We start from the raw sequence: 18,341 nt of genomic DNA on the forward strand, positions 1-18,341 counted from the left end.
AACCTGTATGCTAAATTGCTGCAATGCACGGGTTATGGTTAGAAATGGTTATTTATTTATAGGCAGCTATACACAGTCATATTACATTTCCCAGATAATCTCCTGCCACATGAGCCCACGGTCTGATTGCCGGCTGGCAGACCGGTCTACAGGAACCTTAATATAGTCTACACAGATTATCTTTTGAACTCAAGAAGACCAATCTCTGGGTACTGCTGGGACCCCATACCACACACCCCAGCTCCCATGCTGAGGGGGACAGTAATCGCTCATTGTGCATGCGTGTGTATGTGTGTGTGTGTGTGTGTGTGTGTGTGTGTGTGTGTGTGTGTAGGTTTTTATGTGTGCACGTGTGTGTATGTTTATGTGTGTGTAGATGTGTGTGTGTGTACGTGTGTGTGTGTGTGTGTGTGTGTGTGTGTGTGTGTGTGTGTGTTGACTTGCTGTGATAGGAATGGAGAAATGCAACACTTTTATGCATGAGCAAGTACACACTTGTGATGGAGACATGTAATAAATTAATTAATAAATTAAAGACATGAAAACAGATCAGAAGACATCTGACTCTGCTGTAGCGATCTGGAAGGTGAAGGGACAGACTTTTCTGGCCGCCACCTCGTATATGCTGCTGGAGTTAACTTTCATCGCTGTGCCCTTGCTCATTTTGTTCCAGAGGTGCAAGGTGAAGGTCTCCTTAAACATCTAGAAGGAAGGAGAAATGTGTCATGAGAACAAAACAAGTATTAGGGTCAAGTTATTCCAATCAGAGGTTTACTATGTTACTTTTTCCTTTTTTTTTTACTACAAAGGAAGCAGCTAAAGGGCAACAAAAGTAAAGTATAAAAAAGCCCGCTAATCACTGCTCCCATAAGAAAGGAAGTGAAAAGTGAACAAATGAGAGGTCAATTTCGGGTGTAGAGGTGTCTTGATACACCCCTCTTGAAAGAGGTCAAGTCATAGGCAGAAGGAAATACAGACGAAGGAAGGCTGCTCCAGTGTAAGGGATGAAAGAGTGAAGATGCTGGTTAACTCTCGCATAAGGGGTTTGGACAGTATAGGGATGCGCTAGAGTAGAATGTCGAGTGCAGCGGGGACGCGGGAGGGGGGAGGCATGCAGTTAGCAAGTTCAGAAGAGCAGTCTGCGTGAAAATATCGATAGAAGATAGAAAGAGAGGCAACATGGCGGCGGAATTTAAAGAGGTAGAAGACTGTCAGTATGAGGAAGGGAGTTGATGAGACGAAAAGCCATTCCTCTACTCTTTCCAAAAGATCTGTGTGAGTGGAGACCCCACACACGTGAGATGCATACACCATACGAGGGCGGACAAGGCTCCTGTATATCAACAGCATCTGGGAGGGTGAAAAGAACTGGAGGAAGCGATACAGAACGCCCAACCTCGAGGAAGCTAATTTAGTAAGAGAGGAGATGTGAAATTTCCTTTTGAAATTTTGAGTTAAGGATAGTCCGAGGATGGGAATAGGTGTTTGGAAGATTGTGTCGAGTGGATAGGTGGAGAAATTGAGTTTTTGAGGGGTTGAAGGACACCAAGTTCTTCTTGCCCCAATTGGAAATGATAGTAAGGTGTGAGGTTAAGTGTTCTGCGGCCTCCAGCCTGGAATCATTCAGTTCCTGTTGGGTGGGTCTTCTAACAAAAGAAGTTGAGTAATACAGAGTAGAGTCATCGGCGTAAGAATGGATAGGACAGTTCATTTTGGAAAGATCATCAATGAACAACAGAAAGAGAGTGGGAGATAGGACAGAGCCCTGCGGGACACCACTGTTGATAGGTTTAGGGGAAGAACAGTGACCGTCTACCACAGCAGAGATAGATCGGCCAGAAAGGAAACTGAGATAAAAGAACAGAGAGAAGGATAGAATCCGTAGGAGGGTAGTGCGGAAAGCAAAGATTTGTGCCAGACATTATCAAAGGCTTTTGATTTGTCTAGCCCAACAGCGAAAGTTTCACCGAAACAGCTAAGAAAGGATGACTAAGAGTCAGTTAGGAAGGCAAGGAGATCACCAGTAGAACGCCCCTTGCGGAACCCATACTGGCGATTAGAAAGGTCAGAAGTGGATAGATGCTTAAGAGTCTTCCGGTCAAGGATTGATTCAAAAGCTTCAGAAAGACAAGAGGGTAAAGCCATACGACGTTGGTTTGAGAGATTGGAGCGGTCGCCCTTCTTAGGCACAGGCTGTTTGTAGGCGTACTTCCAGCAGGAAGGAAAGGTAGATGTTGACAGGCAGAGACGAAGGAGTTTGACCAGGCAGGGTGTCAGCACGGAGGCACAGTTTTTAAGGACAATAGGAGGCACTCCATCAGCCCATAAGCCTTCTGAGGAATGAGGCTAGAGGGGGCATAGAAAACATCATTCTTAAGAATCTTAATAACAGGCATGAAGGAGTCAGAGGGGGGATGAGTAGGAGGAATATGCCCAGAATCGTCCAGTGTGGAGTTTTTAGAGCAAGTATGAGCGAAGAGTTCAGCCTTAGAGATAGATGTGAAGGCGGTGCTACCGTCAGTATTAAGGATAGGAGGGAAAGATGAAGAAGTGAAATTGAAGGAGATATTTTTGGCTAGGTGCCAGAAGTCTCTGAAAGAATTAGAAAAACAAAGTTTTGACATTTACTATGGATGAAAGAGCTTTTGGTAAGTCGAAGAATAGATTTGACACGATTTGGGGCAGAAATGTAAAGATTATGGTTAGCAGAAGTGCGAAGGCTCTGGTACTTTTTTATATGGTTATATATCATTCTTTTACAACGAAATTTCAGAAACGTGTTATCCTAATATGCTAAAGCTGTTATCTATTGTCATTCTGTATGCACATCTTAAAAGAAGAGTTAAAAAATGATCAGCTCATTAGCATGGATTTTAGTGGCTGCATAAAGAATGATTCAGCTGGGTAGCTCTACGTGGACTGTTAACATGACATCATCAACATTTGCCAGACTATGTATGTGATGTCACTGATATGACTCATCAGCATATGACTAAATCAAAACTTCAGCAGTCATGCAGGCACTCAAGAGGCAGGGCGTAGGTGAACCATGCATAAAGGTGTTGGAAAATACATACAGAGACACAGCATGCCAACCATTAAACTCCACAAGGAAAGCAGAAAACTGGCAACTAAGAAAGATGTTAGGCATGGTGACACAAAAATACCAAAACTATTCAAAGGTTGCTTTCAAGAATCATTAGAGAAATCAGAGTGGGATAATATAGGAATGAAGACACACACTGAATACATTAACAACTCAAGATTTGCAGATGACAGTCTTACTCATACAGAGAATGCCTGAAGAACTCCACACTCTGTGGAAGTAGGTCTGGCAATAGATATGAAGAAAACGAGAGAAATGATCAACAATTAGTTGGCAAGACAACAAACAACGATTGAGAATAAAACACAAGAGTAGAGCAATACATATCAAGGACAGAAAACAGCTGAAGAGACAGGGAACTGACTCAATCAACGGTCCTGGCACACCACACCAATGGAAAGCTTCCTACGGCCTGACCTTGTCGAAGTGCTTTCCTCCTCCGGGGTTAAAGAACTCTCTATAAGAGGGGAATGGAATTGGATAGAAGGTGCGCCTCGGGTAGAGCGTGAGATTTCCTGGGCACTTCGTTGGGGCTTTTTCTGATAATTCTTTTAGGTTCTTCTTACAGGTCTTCTCCACTACTCTGCTGATGGCAATAGGCCCAATGCTTCCCCACTGCCTGGGCTGCAAGAAGAAGGATATGTAAGAGGTAGGGTACAGTGGTGACTTGTTCCTAAGTTACTATGGGCAAGTTTACATACATCCTGCTTTAATCTGTGTGAATGCAATGTCAGCATGAAGACAATAAATTCTGCCATTCTTTGAGATCAACCACTACAGGTCGGTACTACAGTAAGCAGCAACGGAAGGTGTTTTGAAGAGAACCAGAACTTTTGATGAAGTTCCTGTTTTTGTCAGTCTTGTGCCATTATAGATAAGATAGGGAAGACTAGCAATAGAGTATACAAAACAGAGTACGGGGACGTCAGTGCACTTCAGGTAACTAGGGAAGCCGGGCAGTAGTGTAGTGAAAGTCAGGATGAGGCAGGGGAGGCAGAGTTTTGGGATGGCAGTGAACAAGTTTGAATTGTCTGTTGTGTCTGGGGATGAGAGGAAAATAGAGGACTAGGACTGCATTATTTACATGATGAATTATGTGAAGAGAGGAGTGGAACAGGAGTGAGGCGGAGGGCCAGAAAAATTTGCAGTGTTTTAGACAGTTTCCTTCTTTCAAAAATTGCTTTTCTGTGGCAGGAAATGCTATCAGAGATCTAAATATTCTTTACATTTATAACTCGTGCCTTCCTCGCTTGTCCTGCTACAGAACTCTGAGCCAAGTTCCCAATGTGCTGAATGTCCTTCAACGACTCTAGGATAGCCACCATTGTTTTCACCCTCCTTCAACTAAGACTATATAGAAATAACTGAATTTAAAAAATCCCATGCTACAAAATTCATTTTGACTCGTCTCTTTTCTGGTATTTGAAGTTGCATTTTAATCTTCTATAAACCAGTCAGTCATTAACTGCTCTCCTTCATTTAAATGAAAAATAAAGACAAGAAAAATTACACTGAATTTTTCCTGCATGTCTTCCATCAGGTCCAGGAGCATTGGGTTTTGGGCGTGGAAGCTGTAGAAGGCGCTGCCGATGCAACCGGAATGCTCGAAGCCCAGGGCGTTGAGAGGCAGCGTGACGGGCCGAATACTGAGCACGTCTGTGTCGCTGTACACGCCGCCCCACCGCCACAGCACCAGGACCCGCAGCATGTCACTCAGCAGCTCCACGGGCCAGGCTGCGACGACAACCACGGCACACAACCGTTACCACCAGTTCAGGGATGCACGAGAATACAATGAGAGTCCAAGGCCAGATGACGCAAATATGGCACCGCCTGAGAATGAGATATTTACCATCTCCCCTCTCCATCCATGAATCTACCCAATCTCCTTTTAAAACTTTGAATCACGATTTCAGGAACTACCTATCTCCTTACTTGGTCCCACTCATCCACTACTATTCTCTATACTCTATTCTATAGTATACTCGTGAGCCTGCTGCGTGTCCTAACCTCTTGTATCACTCTAGGCATGTTATCCAAACCGCCCTACATTAATCTCTTTTACCTAAATCACCTTGCATATCCCACGTTTTTCGGTGATCTCATTAACCTGCAGCTACGTGTTCAAAGTTATGAAGTGCTGCTTTGATTGCTGCCATCTCTTGCTCCTCCTGCCCTTCCTTCAACCCTCACTTACCCTCGCGACCCCCTCTCCCCCCTCTCTCTCCACAACCCACCACCATCACTCACTGTCCTCACGAGTCCACTTGCGGGAGGTGAAGAGCGGCACGAGGGGGCTGTCTCCGAACAGCTCCTCAAGGTCGACGCCCACCACGTGAAGGTTCGGGTACCGGTGCAGGAGAATATGAGGCAGCTCCGCCTCCGCCATGCCGCCAGCGGTGAACAGGAACCACACCTGCCGGTTCGGGTGCTGCTTCGCCCAGCTGCCGGAGTCACGAGTCATGTTATGAGGAGAATGGATATGATGGTGGAGAGAACATGTAGGGAAGAGAGATGGTCGCTCTGACCCTCTTATTGCGACTTACAACTCTCTCCTTCCTAGTGCTTTATCATATTTCCTAACATCTCAGAGTTCTTTTCCTTTAATCCTACCTCATCAGAGTGCCGTATAACCTCTGTCTGGCACATAATGCCCCGCATTCTCCATTTCGTGGCCTGCACACCCACATTTGATAAGGCTTTGGCAGAGGTTGTGTTAGTATTTCCATGGGCAGTTTTATGGTTCTAGTGACAGTCTGACATGGCTTCAGCACCAAGAATGTGAAGAAAAAAATTCATGAGAACCCGTCTAGTGTCCTTTGTGGCCTTTGTAAATAGTTGATGTGAGAACCGAAAGCATCTGAAAACACGGGCGCATGTTTTCCCTTAACCCACTCGCCTTTCAACGGAGCACCACACGCGGTACTTGGGCTTGGAGTTGCAAGCCGTGTCCATCAGGAAAATGTTCTTATCCTTCTCTGGCGTCACATCCCTGCAGGAAAAGGGCAGAGCAAGGTGTTTGAATAGGCATAATGTAGGTGTATGCAGGACAAAATGATCGATAGAGATAGATAGATAAATAGAGAGACAGACAGACAAATTCACCTGAACAGCTTCTTCAGAGGCGACCCCGGCTCCTCCTCCCAGTGTCCGGCTCTCTTGCACACCACCTCCCGCCACCACGAGTCATTTCCTGTAGGCGTCGCCGAAGTAGTAGTAGTAGTAGTAGTAGTAGTAGTAGAAGTAGTAGTAGTAGTAGTAGTAGTAGTAGTAGTAGTAGTAGTAGTAGTAGTAGCAGCAGCAACAGCAGCAATAACAGTCGGATATTACAATATCTACAGTAGAGCACCAATACAACTCACCCACGCGGAAGAAGGGCCGGGGGCGGGGGAGGCGGTAGACGGGGGAGAAGTAGTCGTAGCCGGTGTAGTAGATGAGGATCAGTCCGAGCCCTGCCAGCACCAGCCTCAGCAGGGCAGCTTGGGCCGCGCCGGGCTTCGTGCTGGGAAACTTGGCTGCTGTCATGCTTCACACCCACACTGTCCTAGACATGGGGCGGTCTTTAGCGTCATACTATGGTCCATATTCTTAAACGTATCAGGCCCCCATTACGACTATTTTCCAAAGCCACAGAGAAGATTAACGAGGTTTTCAGAGGTGATTTATCCTGTTCATGGTGCAGAGGCCGTGCAAACTATCACTAGGTTTCAAAACAGTCCGTGAAAATCCCAGGAACTTTTGGGAGCGGCGTTTCACACAGCGGACTGAGGCGCCGATACGTCTAGGTTTAGAGTGAGATAAATAAATTGTGCTAAAACGGGGCAGTCTAGCGAAGGAAGAAGACTTTCAGACGGTAAGACTCTCTGTTGAGGATAAAGATTCATTTACTCAAAAGTAAAAGGAAAATTTGTGATAAAGCAGAACTCTTCTAGTGAACGAATGATTTACTGGGAAGGAAAAGGTGGGTAAAAAAAAAGTGCCAATCTTGGGAAACTTGAGAGTTGACTTAGAAAGGAAAATAAAATGTATGAGAAAACGGGGCAGTCTTGCTGGGAAATCATTCACACACTCAGAGAGAAAAGGGAAGGTCAAATTTATGATCGAAAGGAAGAAAAATATCTACTTAATTTATGAGTGAGACGGCCGCGACAAGTTCGTTAATTTATCGTATTTAGACAATTTCAAGACTGGTTAGTTTGTTCCATTCACCCTTTTAGGTATATCTAAACAAGTTTTTGCCATTTCCTTCACGAACCTGAATATATCGAAATTGTGCCCAGTGCTGCGAGGTTTTTACCGGCGTCGCAGACGCCGATCAACAGATTGTCCATCTTTTTGTTGTTGTTGTTCTCTTCAAGTTGTTTCCCTGGCCTACCCATGCATTGTAGACAGGACATTGTATAATAACATTTGTTAGCCCTGGTGAACCATACAACATGGCATTATAAACAAAGTCAGCATTTCCTTTTTTTTTTTTTTACGTCTTGGCCTGTGGCGCCGGTAGGCCTTCATAGTTGGGCCTGATGGCAGCATTTTCCATTTTAGACTCCTAGTTGCATAATATAAATTGTTGGGGGTGTGTTGGAGGGTCATGCGACGCCGATCTAGCATAGTATTTGTGCTATTAACACGTTTTTTTCATCATCAATATTATCATTATCATGTGCAGTTGGTACAGCTGAAAGAGAGCGATTATTATGTCACAAAGTCTGTTACTCCGACACTTAAGACACATATATTCGAGGATATATGTGAATCAAAATAGATAAGGCCTGGTAAACGAAGAGACTCAAAAAACAAAAAATGTGTTTGAGAAAACAAAGTGTTACTCGGTTAGTGTGACTCGTGCCGCGATAGATCCGAGTATGCTGGCTGGTTCCACATCAACTGCATCGGATTTTTCACGCCAACTTACGCTGGATCGGTTGACAATAGCGTCTCGTGGATTTGCATTAGATGCGGCATTCCTAATTTCTCATCCTCATTCTTTTCAGCTAATCCTATACCACTATTCATTTCCTTCGACACGCTATATCACCATAACACAGACAACCCTGGCACACAACACCCTCCCCTCTTGAATCCCAAACACTCAACACCGCTAACCCCGTGTCGTGTTCCTGGCTGCCCTGGCCATCACAGCCCTCTGCGCCCCAAACTAGCACCCCCCCACACAAATAACACAAATACCCCCCAAAATACACCCCCTGGCGTAACAGTATGTTGAAAATTCTTCCTCTTCTGATTATTGTTTGCTTATTCTCACCTTTGTGTGTATGTATGTATATATATATATATATATATATATATATACATATATATATATATATATACCTATATATATATATATATATATATATATATATATATATATATATATATATATATATATATATATATATATATATATATATATATATATATATATATATATATATATATATATATATATATATATATATATATATATATATATATATATATATATATATATATATATATATATATATATATATATATATATATAAATTTCTCCTCTTTGTTTACACTTCTCTATTTTGTTTTATATCTACACTGTTTTTATATATTATTTTCTTGGTAGACTATTTTCAGAGTGACCTCGCGGTTCGTTTCGTTTAATAAAATTTCTCTCCCTGTTTTGCCTTTGCTATACAAGGAGCGAATGCGCGTACAACGATATTGATAATCTTCCCATTTAATCGAGGAAGGTTTCAACTTTCAAGTCTATCTATGGAGTTAAATATTTTCATGACACACTAATCTATTTTATGGTGGAGTAGACTTTTTTCTACATTTATTTTTCTGGGTAACCAATTTTCAGGGGAATTTTGAATATATGTAGTCAAATGTATATGTATGTATATGTATGGAAGGTTTAGAGTTTATATGCCTATGGCGTTAAATATTTTCACGACACTCTTATCTCTTTTATGGTGGAGTTGCCTTTTTTTGCCACATTTATTTTTCCAGGTAAGCCATTTTCAGGGGAATTTCGAATATATGTAGTTATGTAAATATGTAGTTAAATATTTTCATGGCATCTGTAATCACTAATCTTTTTCCTACGTTTTTTTTTTCTATCTTGTGCTATTTACAGGGTAATTTTGAATATATGTAGTCAAATGTATATGTATGTGTATGTATATGTATGGAAGGTTTAGAGTTTATATATCTATGGAGTTCAATATTTTCACGACACACTAATCTCTTTTATGAGGGAATAGACTTTTTTTCCACATTTTTTTGGTTAATTTTTCCAGGTGATCCATTTTTAGGGGAATTTTTTAATATATGTAGTTATGTATATATGTAGTCAAATATTTTCATGGCATCTCTATTATGGACGTTTTAACTTTTCCTGCGTTTTTTTTTCTATCTTGTGCTATTTTCAGGGGAATTTTTAATGTTTTTTTGGGTGGAGATATAATTATAAACATGGAGGTAATAAGGGTGGAGAGGCCCACAGCGCCGAGCGCGCTGTACTCAGTTCACCTCACACTGTCCTCAGTTCACCCTTCACTGTCCTCAGTTCACCTCAGGTCTTCAAGGTGATAGGACGTGCTCTGGCTAGCTCTTGGGTTGACCATGTCTGGTGATGAGTGACGGTGGTGCAGTGAAGGGAGGAGGCGGGGCCGGTGGGTGTACAGTTGAGTTGGTGAATTCTCTCTTGGAGAGAATAGATGAGTTGGAGAGGACTCTGTAGGCCATGAGGAAGGAATATCAAGTCCTTCGTCCATCAGGCCCTCAGATAGGCAAAGTACATAGTACACCGCCACAGATGGGGGCTAGCAGGTAGTCCAGCGCCATGGCAGCCGCTTAAGGTTGAAGAGGTCCAATCCTGTGAGTGTGGAGTGCCGCAACTCCTTCCAGGCTCTCTCTGAGCCGAGGGAGGAGGAAGGAGTGGAGGAGCAGGAGGTGAAGGAGAGGAGGGCAGTTGACAAATCCCTGCCCAAAAGTAACATTTTGGTTGTTGGGGATAGCCAGGTCAGGTTTTTAGATAGGGCCTTCTGTGCTAAAGATAGGAAACGTAGGACCAGGGTGTGTTTTCCAGGGGCGGGGATTAGGGATGTCAGCGATAGGGTAGAGTCGTGCATGTCAGGCGAGGGAGTCAAACCCATCGTCTGCCTGAGCGTGGGAGGGAACGACATAGGCAGGTTAGGTAGCGAGCAGCTTCTGCGTCGCTACAGGGAGGCTCTTCGAAGAGTTACGTCCAAGGGCGGGGTTCCTGTGGTGTGTGGGGTTCTGCCAAGGCGGCGGGTTGGTGGCATTTGGCTGTCCAGGGCTATTGCATTAAACTGCAGGTTGGCAGATTATTGCAAAGCCAATGGATGGACATTTGTCGACGCCTGGGACCGTTTCTTTGGCAAGAACCACCTATACCAGAGGGACGGGGTTCACCTTTCACAGGAGGGGGTACAGATCTTGTCTGATGCCCTTGAACGTGGATTGGGGGCCCTGCAGGGTTTTTTAGGGTAAGTAAGAAGGGGCCTAAGATGGCAATACCAAGTGGGAGCACTAAATGTAGTAATAATAATAGCAGCTGCAGGGTAAAGCAAGGGGTAGGTCTAAATGTGTACTATACAAACAGTAGAAGTATTAGGAATACGATAGATTTATTGGGGGGAAAGGCGTGCGTAGAGAAATTTGATATGATAGCGATCACAGAGTCATGGATAAACACTGCAGACAGACATTTTCTCCCAGAATTAGAGGTTGAAGGGTATAAGTTATTCCACCAGGATCGAATAGGCAGGAAGGGGGGGTCGCACTCTTCGTCAGGGACAATCTTAAATGTGTCATTAACAAATCAATCAAGGTAGTTAGCAATACAGAATCCCTCTGGGTAGAAACAATAGGTAGGACGGAGAAGCTTGTCATCGGAGTACTTTACAGACCGCCCAACCTTACCAGGGACAGTAGCCAACCCCTTTTACAGGAAATTAGTAGGGCGTCAAGATATAGAAATGTGTGTAATTGGGGATTTCAATTATAGGAACACAGAGTGGGATACTTTATCCGGAGACCAAGGGGCACAGGATTTGTTAGATATGATACAGGGTAGTTTCCTTAAGCAGTTAATTAGAACACCAACGAAGGAAGAAAATATTTTGGATTTGTTGTTAACTAACAGGACATAATAAGCAACATTGAGGTTGGAGATTCATTAGGTAACAGTGATCATAAGGAAATTAGATTTAATATTAAATGAGAGGATGGAGTCAGCAGGCGGTGGCCGAACTGGTAGCGGACTGGACTTACATTCACCGCGTGATGGACGACGCGGGTTCGAATCCCCACGCTACCACTCGGATTTTTCAGTCACCGCCGAGTGGCTTAAAACTACCCACATGCTGTCCTGAAGACCACCCATCAACCCGGACCCTAGAGGAAGCCGTCCAAGTGAATCAAGAACGAGTTCCGGGGGGCAACATGAGCCAATGCAAGATGGCGCCACTATAAACACTCGCCTGCGCCAGAACGGGCTGGGCCGACCATCAGGCCCCACCTGGAAGAAGCCTTGGGCCGACCATCAGGCCCCACCAGGAAGATGCCTACCGGCGCAACAGGCAACGACGTAAAAAAAAAAAAAAAAAAAAAAAAAAAAAAAAATTAATACCTGACTTCAGGAAGACGGACTACGAGGGGTTAAGAAAGCAGCTGCAAAGGCTTTGGGGAGTAAGATTAGAAGTAGGTCAGGACCAAGAGCAGGGAGGGGCGTTAATCTCTGGTGAGGTCACTAGCCAGGTCAGTAGCTTGGAGGGTGAGTACAATAGTCTGGTCAGGGAGATTAAACTAGGGCAGAAACAGTTAATACCTCACAGGGAAGTCAGGTCAACAGGTAATTACCCGCGATGGATGACAGACAGGCTAAAAACTGAAATAGGAAGGAAAATAGTACTATATGTTAGAATCAAAAGGGGGGAAACTCACCTAAGGGACAGTTACAACGATTTAGCTAGAACATAATTATAATATAATTATAAGATTAGAATTGCCAGGGAAGCAAAGACCAATCCAAAGGGCTTCTTTCAGCTTTATAAGACCAAGGTTAGGGATAAGATAGGGCCGCTTAAGTCAGGAGAATCACTGATTGATAGAGATGAGGAAATGAGCGAGGCGTTAAATAGATATTTCTTAACTGTATTTACCAAAGAAAGATTAGATGATATACCTCAGGGAGAACAGATCTTCAGGGGAGAAGAGGTAGAAGGATTAATCGACATCAACATAAGTAGGGAGCTCGTGATTAGACAGATAGATAGACTTAAAGTCACTAAGGCGCCAGGGCCAGATGAACTTTTCCCCAGGGTAATAAAGGAATGTGAAACTGAAATCAGTGGGCAGTTAACAGAAGTATTTAGGAAGTCACTAGACACAGGGGTGGTGCCTGTTTCATGGAGGCAGGCACACGTTATTCCAATATTTAAGAAGGGTGACAAATCTTCTGTGGAAAACTATAGGCTGATTAGTTTGACGTCAGTTATAGGTAAAATGATTGAGTCAGTACTAGCCGATAGTATTAGGGGCCATATTGAGAGACATAATTTAATTCACGACTCACAGCATGGGTTTATTAAAGGAAAGTCGTGCCTCACTAATCTTTTATCCTTTTACAATAGAGTATACGAGGCAACTGACAATGATGAGAGCTATGATGTAGTTTATCTTGATTTTAGTAAGGCCTTCGATAAGATACCTCACCAGAGACTGTTAAATAAAGTCAGGGCTCATGGGATAAGAGGGAAGGTATTTGATTGGATTAAGGCGTGGATTAGCGACAGGAAACAGAGGGTTACCATTAACGGTAAAAAATCCGAATGGGGTAATGTTACCAGTGGGGTTCCTCAAGGTTAAGTTTTAGCCCCGCTTTTATTCAGTATCTACATCAATGACATAGACAATGGGACAACTAGTGACATAGGTAAATTTGCAGATGACACCAGAATAGGACGCACTATTAGGACAGGGGAGGATGCTAGAGCACTGCAGGAGGATCTCAACAAAATGTCAGCTTGGTCAGAGAAATGGCAGATGAATTTTAACATCACCAAGTGTAGCGTACTTGGTGTAGGAACACGCAACCCATTACACGGGTATAGTTTAGACTCCACAGCGATCAGAGTGTGAAAGGGATTTGGGAGTGTTAGTGAACTCTGACCTAAAACTAAGGAAGCAATGTATTAGTGTGAGGAATAGGGCTAACAGGGTATTAGGCTTTATTAACAGGACGGTAACCAACAGGAGTGCAGAGATCATTCTCAGACTCTATTTAGCGTTAGTTAGGCCACACTTAGATTATGCTGTTCAGTTTTGGTGCCCACACTACAGAATGGACATCAACTTGCTAGAATCAGCTCAGAGGAGGATGACCAAGATGATTCAGGGGCTGAGGAACCTCCCATATCAAAATAGGGTGAAACATCTAAACTTACATTCACTGGAAAGACGAAGAGTGCGGGGAGATCTGATAGAAGTTTTCAAATGGGTCAAGGGTTACAACAAAGGCGATATAAGTAAGGTACTGAGAATTAGCCAGCAGGATAGAACACGCAGTAATGGATTTAAATTAGAAAAGTATAGATTTAGGAGAGATATAGGCAAGCAATGGTTTAGTAATAGGGTGGTGGGGGAATGGAATAGACTCAGCAATCACATAGTTAGTGCAGGGACGATAGCTTGTTTTAAGAGTAGACTGGATAGCTACATGGACGTGGATGACAGGTGGCAGTGAGGTGTGGGTGCAGTAAGGAGACAGGGTACTGGAGCGTACGCCCGAACCGAAGGTAAACGAGGATCAAGCCTCTACCTGTAACCCCTGTAACTACACCTCACCCATCGTGAGTAGTGGGGGGGATTCTGGAGTTGCCCTGTGTAGGCCACTCGGCCTCTTGCAGTTTCCCTATGTTCTTATGTTCTTATGTAAGCCAGTTTTCGTGGTCTCAGCTGTCAAATCGGCCGCCATATTGTTCAAGCCGTGAGGTACGAATACGAGGGTGGAGCGCGCCTAACATGGAGGGCGCTTGCCCTTAGAGCCCATGACCGCATCCAAGGAGTGACTTCTCCATGCTGCTTAATTGTGCTACACTGGACAAAATTACTCCCGTTCTTATACCTGACACAGTCTGTGAATCAGCTTCATAATTTATTACTGTAAATGTACTGTAACAGGTAAGAAAGTACTGTACATGATATCCAAGAAGCGCGGTAATGTATTCATGATCACCAAGAAATGCGGTGAGGACAATTCATCACCAAAATGTGAGGTCTCCTTTACTAAAACAATTAGAAAATTGTAAGCGGCAAGCATGTACTGCCAGTCTTCCACACGAACCCTCATGAAATGTCACACGCAGACACGAGGTCTGGCCGGCCGCTCATGGAGGCACAATCGTGGGACACAAGTGTTGACACACTGTCCACTGAGTTTCGTTCACCGGTGTGGTGTGACTGGTGTCATAAGACAGCCGCTATAATAAGTCATCCCATCCTGATCTGCGCATGCGCGGGCTTTGTTTACAAACAGAGGGTGGATGAGCTATGATACGGTACCGTGTCTTTTGTTGACTGCCTATCATGAAACGTCCCACCTAAATTTATTCTTTATCTTTTTAAAGTGATCAATTAGATGACCTACACCCTTTATATGTCAGTAAATGTGATAAATAAGGTAACCTACACCCCTTGTATGTCAGTAAATGTGATAAATGAGACAACCTACACCCCTTGTATGTCAGTAAATGTGATAAATGAGGTAACCTACACCCCTTGTATGTCAGTAAATGTGATAAATAAGGTAACCTACACCCCTTGTATGTCAGTAAATGTGATAAATGAGGTACCCTACACCCCTTGTATGTCAGTAAATGTGATAAATGAGGTAACCTACACCCCTTGTATATCAGTAAATGTGATAAATAAGGTAACCTACACCCCTTGTATATCAGTAAATGTGATAAATGAGACAACCTACACCCCTTGTATGTCAGTAAATGTGATAAATAAGGTAACCTACACCCCTTGTATATCAGTAAATGTGATAAATGAGGTAACCTACACCCCTTGTATGTCAGTAAATGTGATAAATGAGGTAACCTACCCCCTTGTATGTCGGTATATGTGATCAATGAGGTAACCTCCACCCCTTTTTATGTCAGTAAATGTGATAAATGAGGTAACCTACCCCCTTGTATGTCAGTAAATGTAATAAATGAGATAACTTACACCCTTTGTATATCAGTAAATGTGATAAATGAGATAACCTGGACTCCTTGTATGTCAGTAAATGTGATAAATGAGGTAACCTACACCCTTGTATATCAGTAAATGTGATAAATGAGGTAACCTGCACCCCTTGTATGTCAGTAAATGTGATAAATGAGGTAACCTGCACCCCTTGTATGTCAATAAATGTGATAAATGAGGTAACCTACACCCTTGTATATCAGTAAATGTGATAAATGAGACAACCTACACCCTTGTATGTCGGTAAATGTGATAAATGAGGTACCCTACACCCCTTGTATGTCAGTAAATGTGATAAATGAGATAACCTACACCCCTTGTATGTCAGTAAATGTGATAAATGAGGTACCCCTTGTATGTCGGTAAATGTGAAAAATGAGATAACCTACACCCCTTGTATGTCGGTAAATGTGACAAATGAAGTACCCTACACCCCTTGTATGTCAGTAAATGTGATAAATGAGGTAACCTACACCCCTTGTATGTCAGTAAATGTGATAAATGAGGTAACCTACACCCCTTGTATGTCAGTAAATGTGATAAATGAGGTAACCTACACTCCTTGTATGTCAGTAAATGTGATAAATAAGGTAACCTACACCCCTTGTATGTCAGTAAATGTGATAAATGAGGTAACCTACACTCCTTGTATGTCAGTAAATGTGATAAATAAGGTAACCTGCACTCCTTGTATGTCAGTAAATGTGATAAATGAGACAACCTACACCCCTTGTATGTCAGTAAATGTGATAAATGAGACAACCTACACCCCTTGTATGTCAGTAAATGTGATAAATGAGACAACCTACACCCCTTGTATGTCAGTAAATGTGATAAATGAGACAACCTACACCCCTTGTATGTCAGTAAATGTGATAAATGAGGTAACCTACACCCCTTGTATGTCAGTAAATGTGATAAATAAGGTAACCTACACCCCTTGTATGTCAGTAAATGTGATAAATGAGGTAACCTACACCCTTGTATGTCAGTAAATGTGATAAATGAGGTAACCTACACCCTTGTATGTCAGTAAATGTGATAAATGAGGTAACCTACACCCCTTGTATGTCAGTAAATGTGATAAATGAGATAACCTACACCCTTGTATGTCAGTAAATGTGATAAATAAGGTAACCTACACCCTTGTATGTCAGTAAATGTGATAAATGAGGTAACCTACACCCCTTGTATGTCAGTAAATGTGATAAATAAGGTAACCTACACTCCTTGTATGTCAAAAAAGCTGCCATGGTGTCTTGCCGCCATCTTGCCTGGGACAAACGACGATATCAACACACTGTGTTCGTAAACATTGGGTTCCGCGCATGCGCAGATCAGGATGGGATGTCTTATTATAGCCGGACGTCTCATGACACCACACCGGCCCCGACTTTAAAATATATACACCGCATGGAAAGAGGCTAATGTTCAGATATGTCACTACATATACACTCTCCATAATTTATTAGATATGAATTTGTCAGTTGCGCACACTGATAACAACTTTTAAATTCGCGGACGATAATGTCTCTTTACATTTCGTTCAAATTTAGTCAGCTAAAGTTGTTTGCAACGCTATTATGCATTTGAATAAATGTTGTATTCATTCCTGCAACGTCCTCGCTAAGAAAATACGAAGAAAACATTGATAACGTTAAGGTGACCAGATTTCTGAGACAAAATCCGGGGACATTTTCGGTTCAGAGGCGTAAAAACCTCCAAAACATGTAGTGTTTTTGTCATTGAAAAACTGAAACGGGGACACTGCCCTTACCATTCATAAAGCAGCATTCAAAAGTTTCTCTCACCCTATTTAGCCTAAATTGCAAAGGAATTGAATAAAAATTCAATTGATTAACAATTTTTATGTTCTTCGAAGGCAATCTCGCAAATTATGCCGTGCAAAGCTGTTTATCATTTCCTTAGTTATATACACTGTATGTACACTATACAGTGCGAGTAGAACGGTGCGCAACTATACGTATAGTTTGGTCAACATTTTCGTGTTTTTTTTTCTTCGGATCTTTCAGTCACAGTGAAAACCGGGGACATTTCCGGGGACAGCAGTAGCCGGGGACAGGTCACTGAAAACGGCGACTGTCCCCGGAAGCCGGGGACGTCTGGTCACCCTAGATAACGTGCTCAAAAATTCTGATATGGTTTAAAAAGATATGATGATACCACCATTTAACTCTCGCTTGACATTGTTATGCAATGACGTCATCGACCATGCCAGCCGGCGCATTTAAGAAACTAGTAGGCTATTATGAATTGAAATGAATTACAAAGCTATTATTTTGCATTTGAGAATACTAAGCGATTCGTTTGCATTTATGAAACTAGGCTATTACTTTGCATTTACGAATACCAAGTTATTATTATGCAGTAACTTTTTTTCTTAAGAGAAATTAATCTCTCTCTCTCTCTCTCTCTCTCTCTCCAGAATACACACTGACGACCAAAGCCAAGCAAGTATGTAGCTTATGGAATGCAGAAAATCTTATACAGAGCGTGCACTAGTGGAAACAAGAGCATTCATAACAAATTTTTAAAGAAACATAATTGTCGTGCAGTTGATGCTCTCAGTTTCGTAAGAAAAATCCTTAAATAATATCTCTCTCACACCCACACACACTCTTTGGTACACACACACACACACACACACATATGTCACATATAACTCGATTGTAGCTCTGCTGGATAGTTGCCGTCTTTCGCTAGCGGCATCCAAAACATTTTGGAAACTGTGTCAACACTTGTGTCCCACGACTGTAGGTACATCCATGTGGCCAATCCTCTCAGGCTTGAACAATATGGCCGACTGACAGTTTAGTGGCTTCAAACCGTGAGACTCCATGCCTCCCCCTGATTATAAAGTGTTCTTGATTAGCCTCCATTACATTTTTATTTTCTTTTTATGGTGGACTCAACTTTTCAATTCTTTTTTTCTCGCTTTCCTTGCATATTT

General features: G+C 42.6%; 1 protein-coding gene and 1 long non-coding RNA gene across 8 annotated transcripts in view; one reads left to right on the forward strand and one right to left on the reverse strand.

The window, feature by feature from the left end:
* LOC127008102 (lactosylceramide 4-alpha-galactosyltransferase-like) overlaps positions 1-18,341 on the reverse strand; it is a 26,064-nt gene continuing 7,723 nt past the window's right edge. The window contains exons 2-8 of one of the 2 annotated variants that reach the window (XM_050879692.1): positions 6,469-6,650; positions 6,212-6,299; positions 6,006-6,098; positions 5,357-5,550; positions 4,617-4,840; positions 3,524-3,730; positions 1-702 (exon numbers count right to left, since the gene is read on the reverse strand). In XM_050879692.1, coding sequence (XP_050735649.1) covers positions 550-702; positions 3,524-3,730; positions 4,617-4,840; positions 5,357-5,550; positions 6,006-6,098; positions 6,212-6,299; positions 6,469-6,631 — 1,122 coding nt within the window. In that variant the 5' untranslated portion in view covers positions 6,632-6,650 and the 3' untranslated portion in view covers positions 1-549. The remainder of the gene's footprint in view (positions 703-3,523; positions 3,731-4,616; positions 4,841-5,356; positions 5,551-6,005; positions 6,099-6,211; positions 6,300-6,468; positions 6,651-18,341) is intronic. The other variant, XM_050879693.1, reaches the window with a different exon arrangement.
* LOC127008103 (uncharacterized) lies at positions 14,636-16,474 on the forward strand. 6 transcript variants are annotated; one of them, XR_007760803.1, is made up of 5 exons: positions 14,636-14,879; positions 15,132-15,215; positions 15,835-15,918; positions 15,961-16,002; positions 16,087-16,290. It is a non-coding gene; the product is annotated as an uncharacterized LOC127008103 (long non-coding RNA). The 6 variants fall into 6 exon arrangements; XR_007760801.1 differs by lacking the exons at positions 15,961-16,002; positions 16,087-16,290 and adding an exon at positions 16,421-16,474; XR_007760805.1 differs by lacking the exons at positions 15,961-16,002; positions 16,087-16,290 and adding an exon at positions 16,297-16,350.

Source organism: Eriocheir sinensis, chromosome 37, assembly GCF_024679095.1.
Source record: "Eriocheir sinensis breed Jianghai 21 chromosome 37, ASM2467909v1, whole genome shotgun sequence".
In the NCBI taxonomy this organism is placed as follows: Eukaryota; Metazoa; Arthropoda; class Malacostraca; order Decapoda; family Varunidae; genus Eriocheir; species Eriocheir sinensis.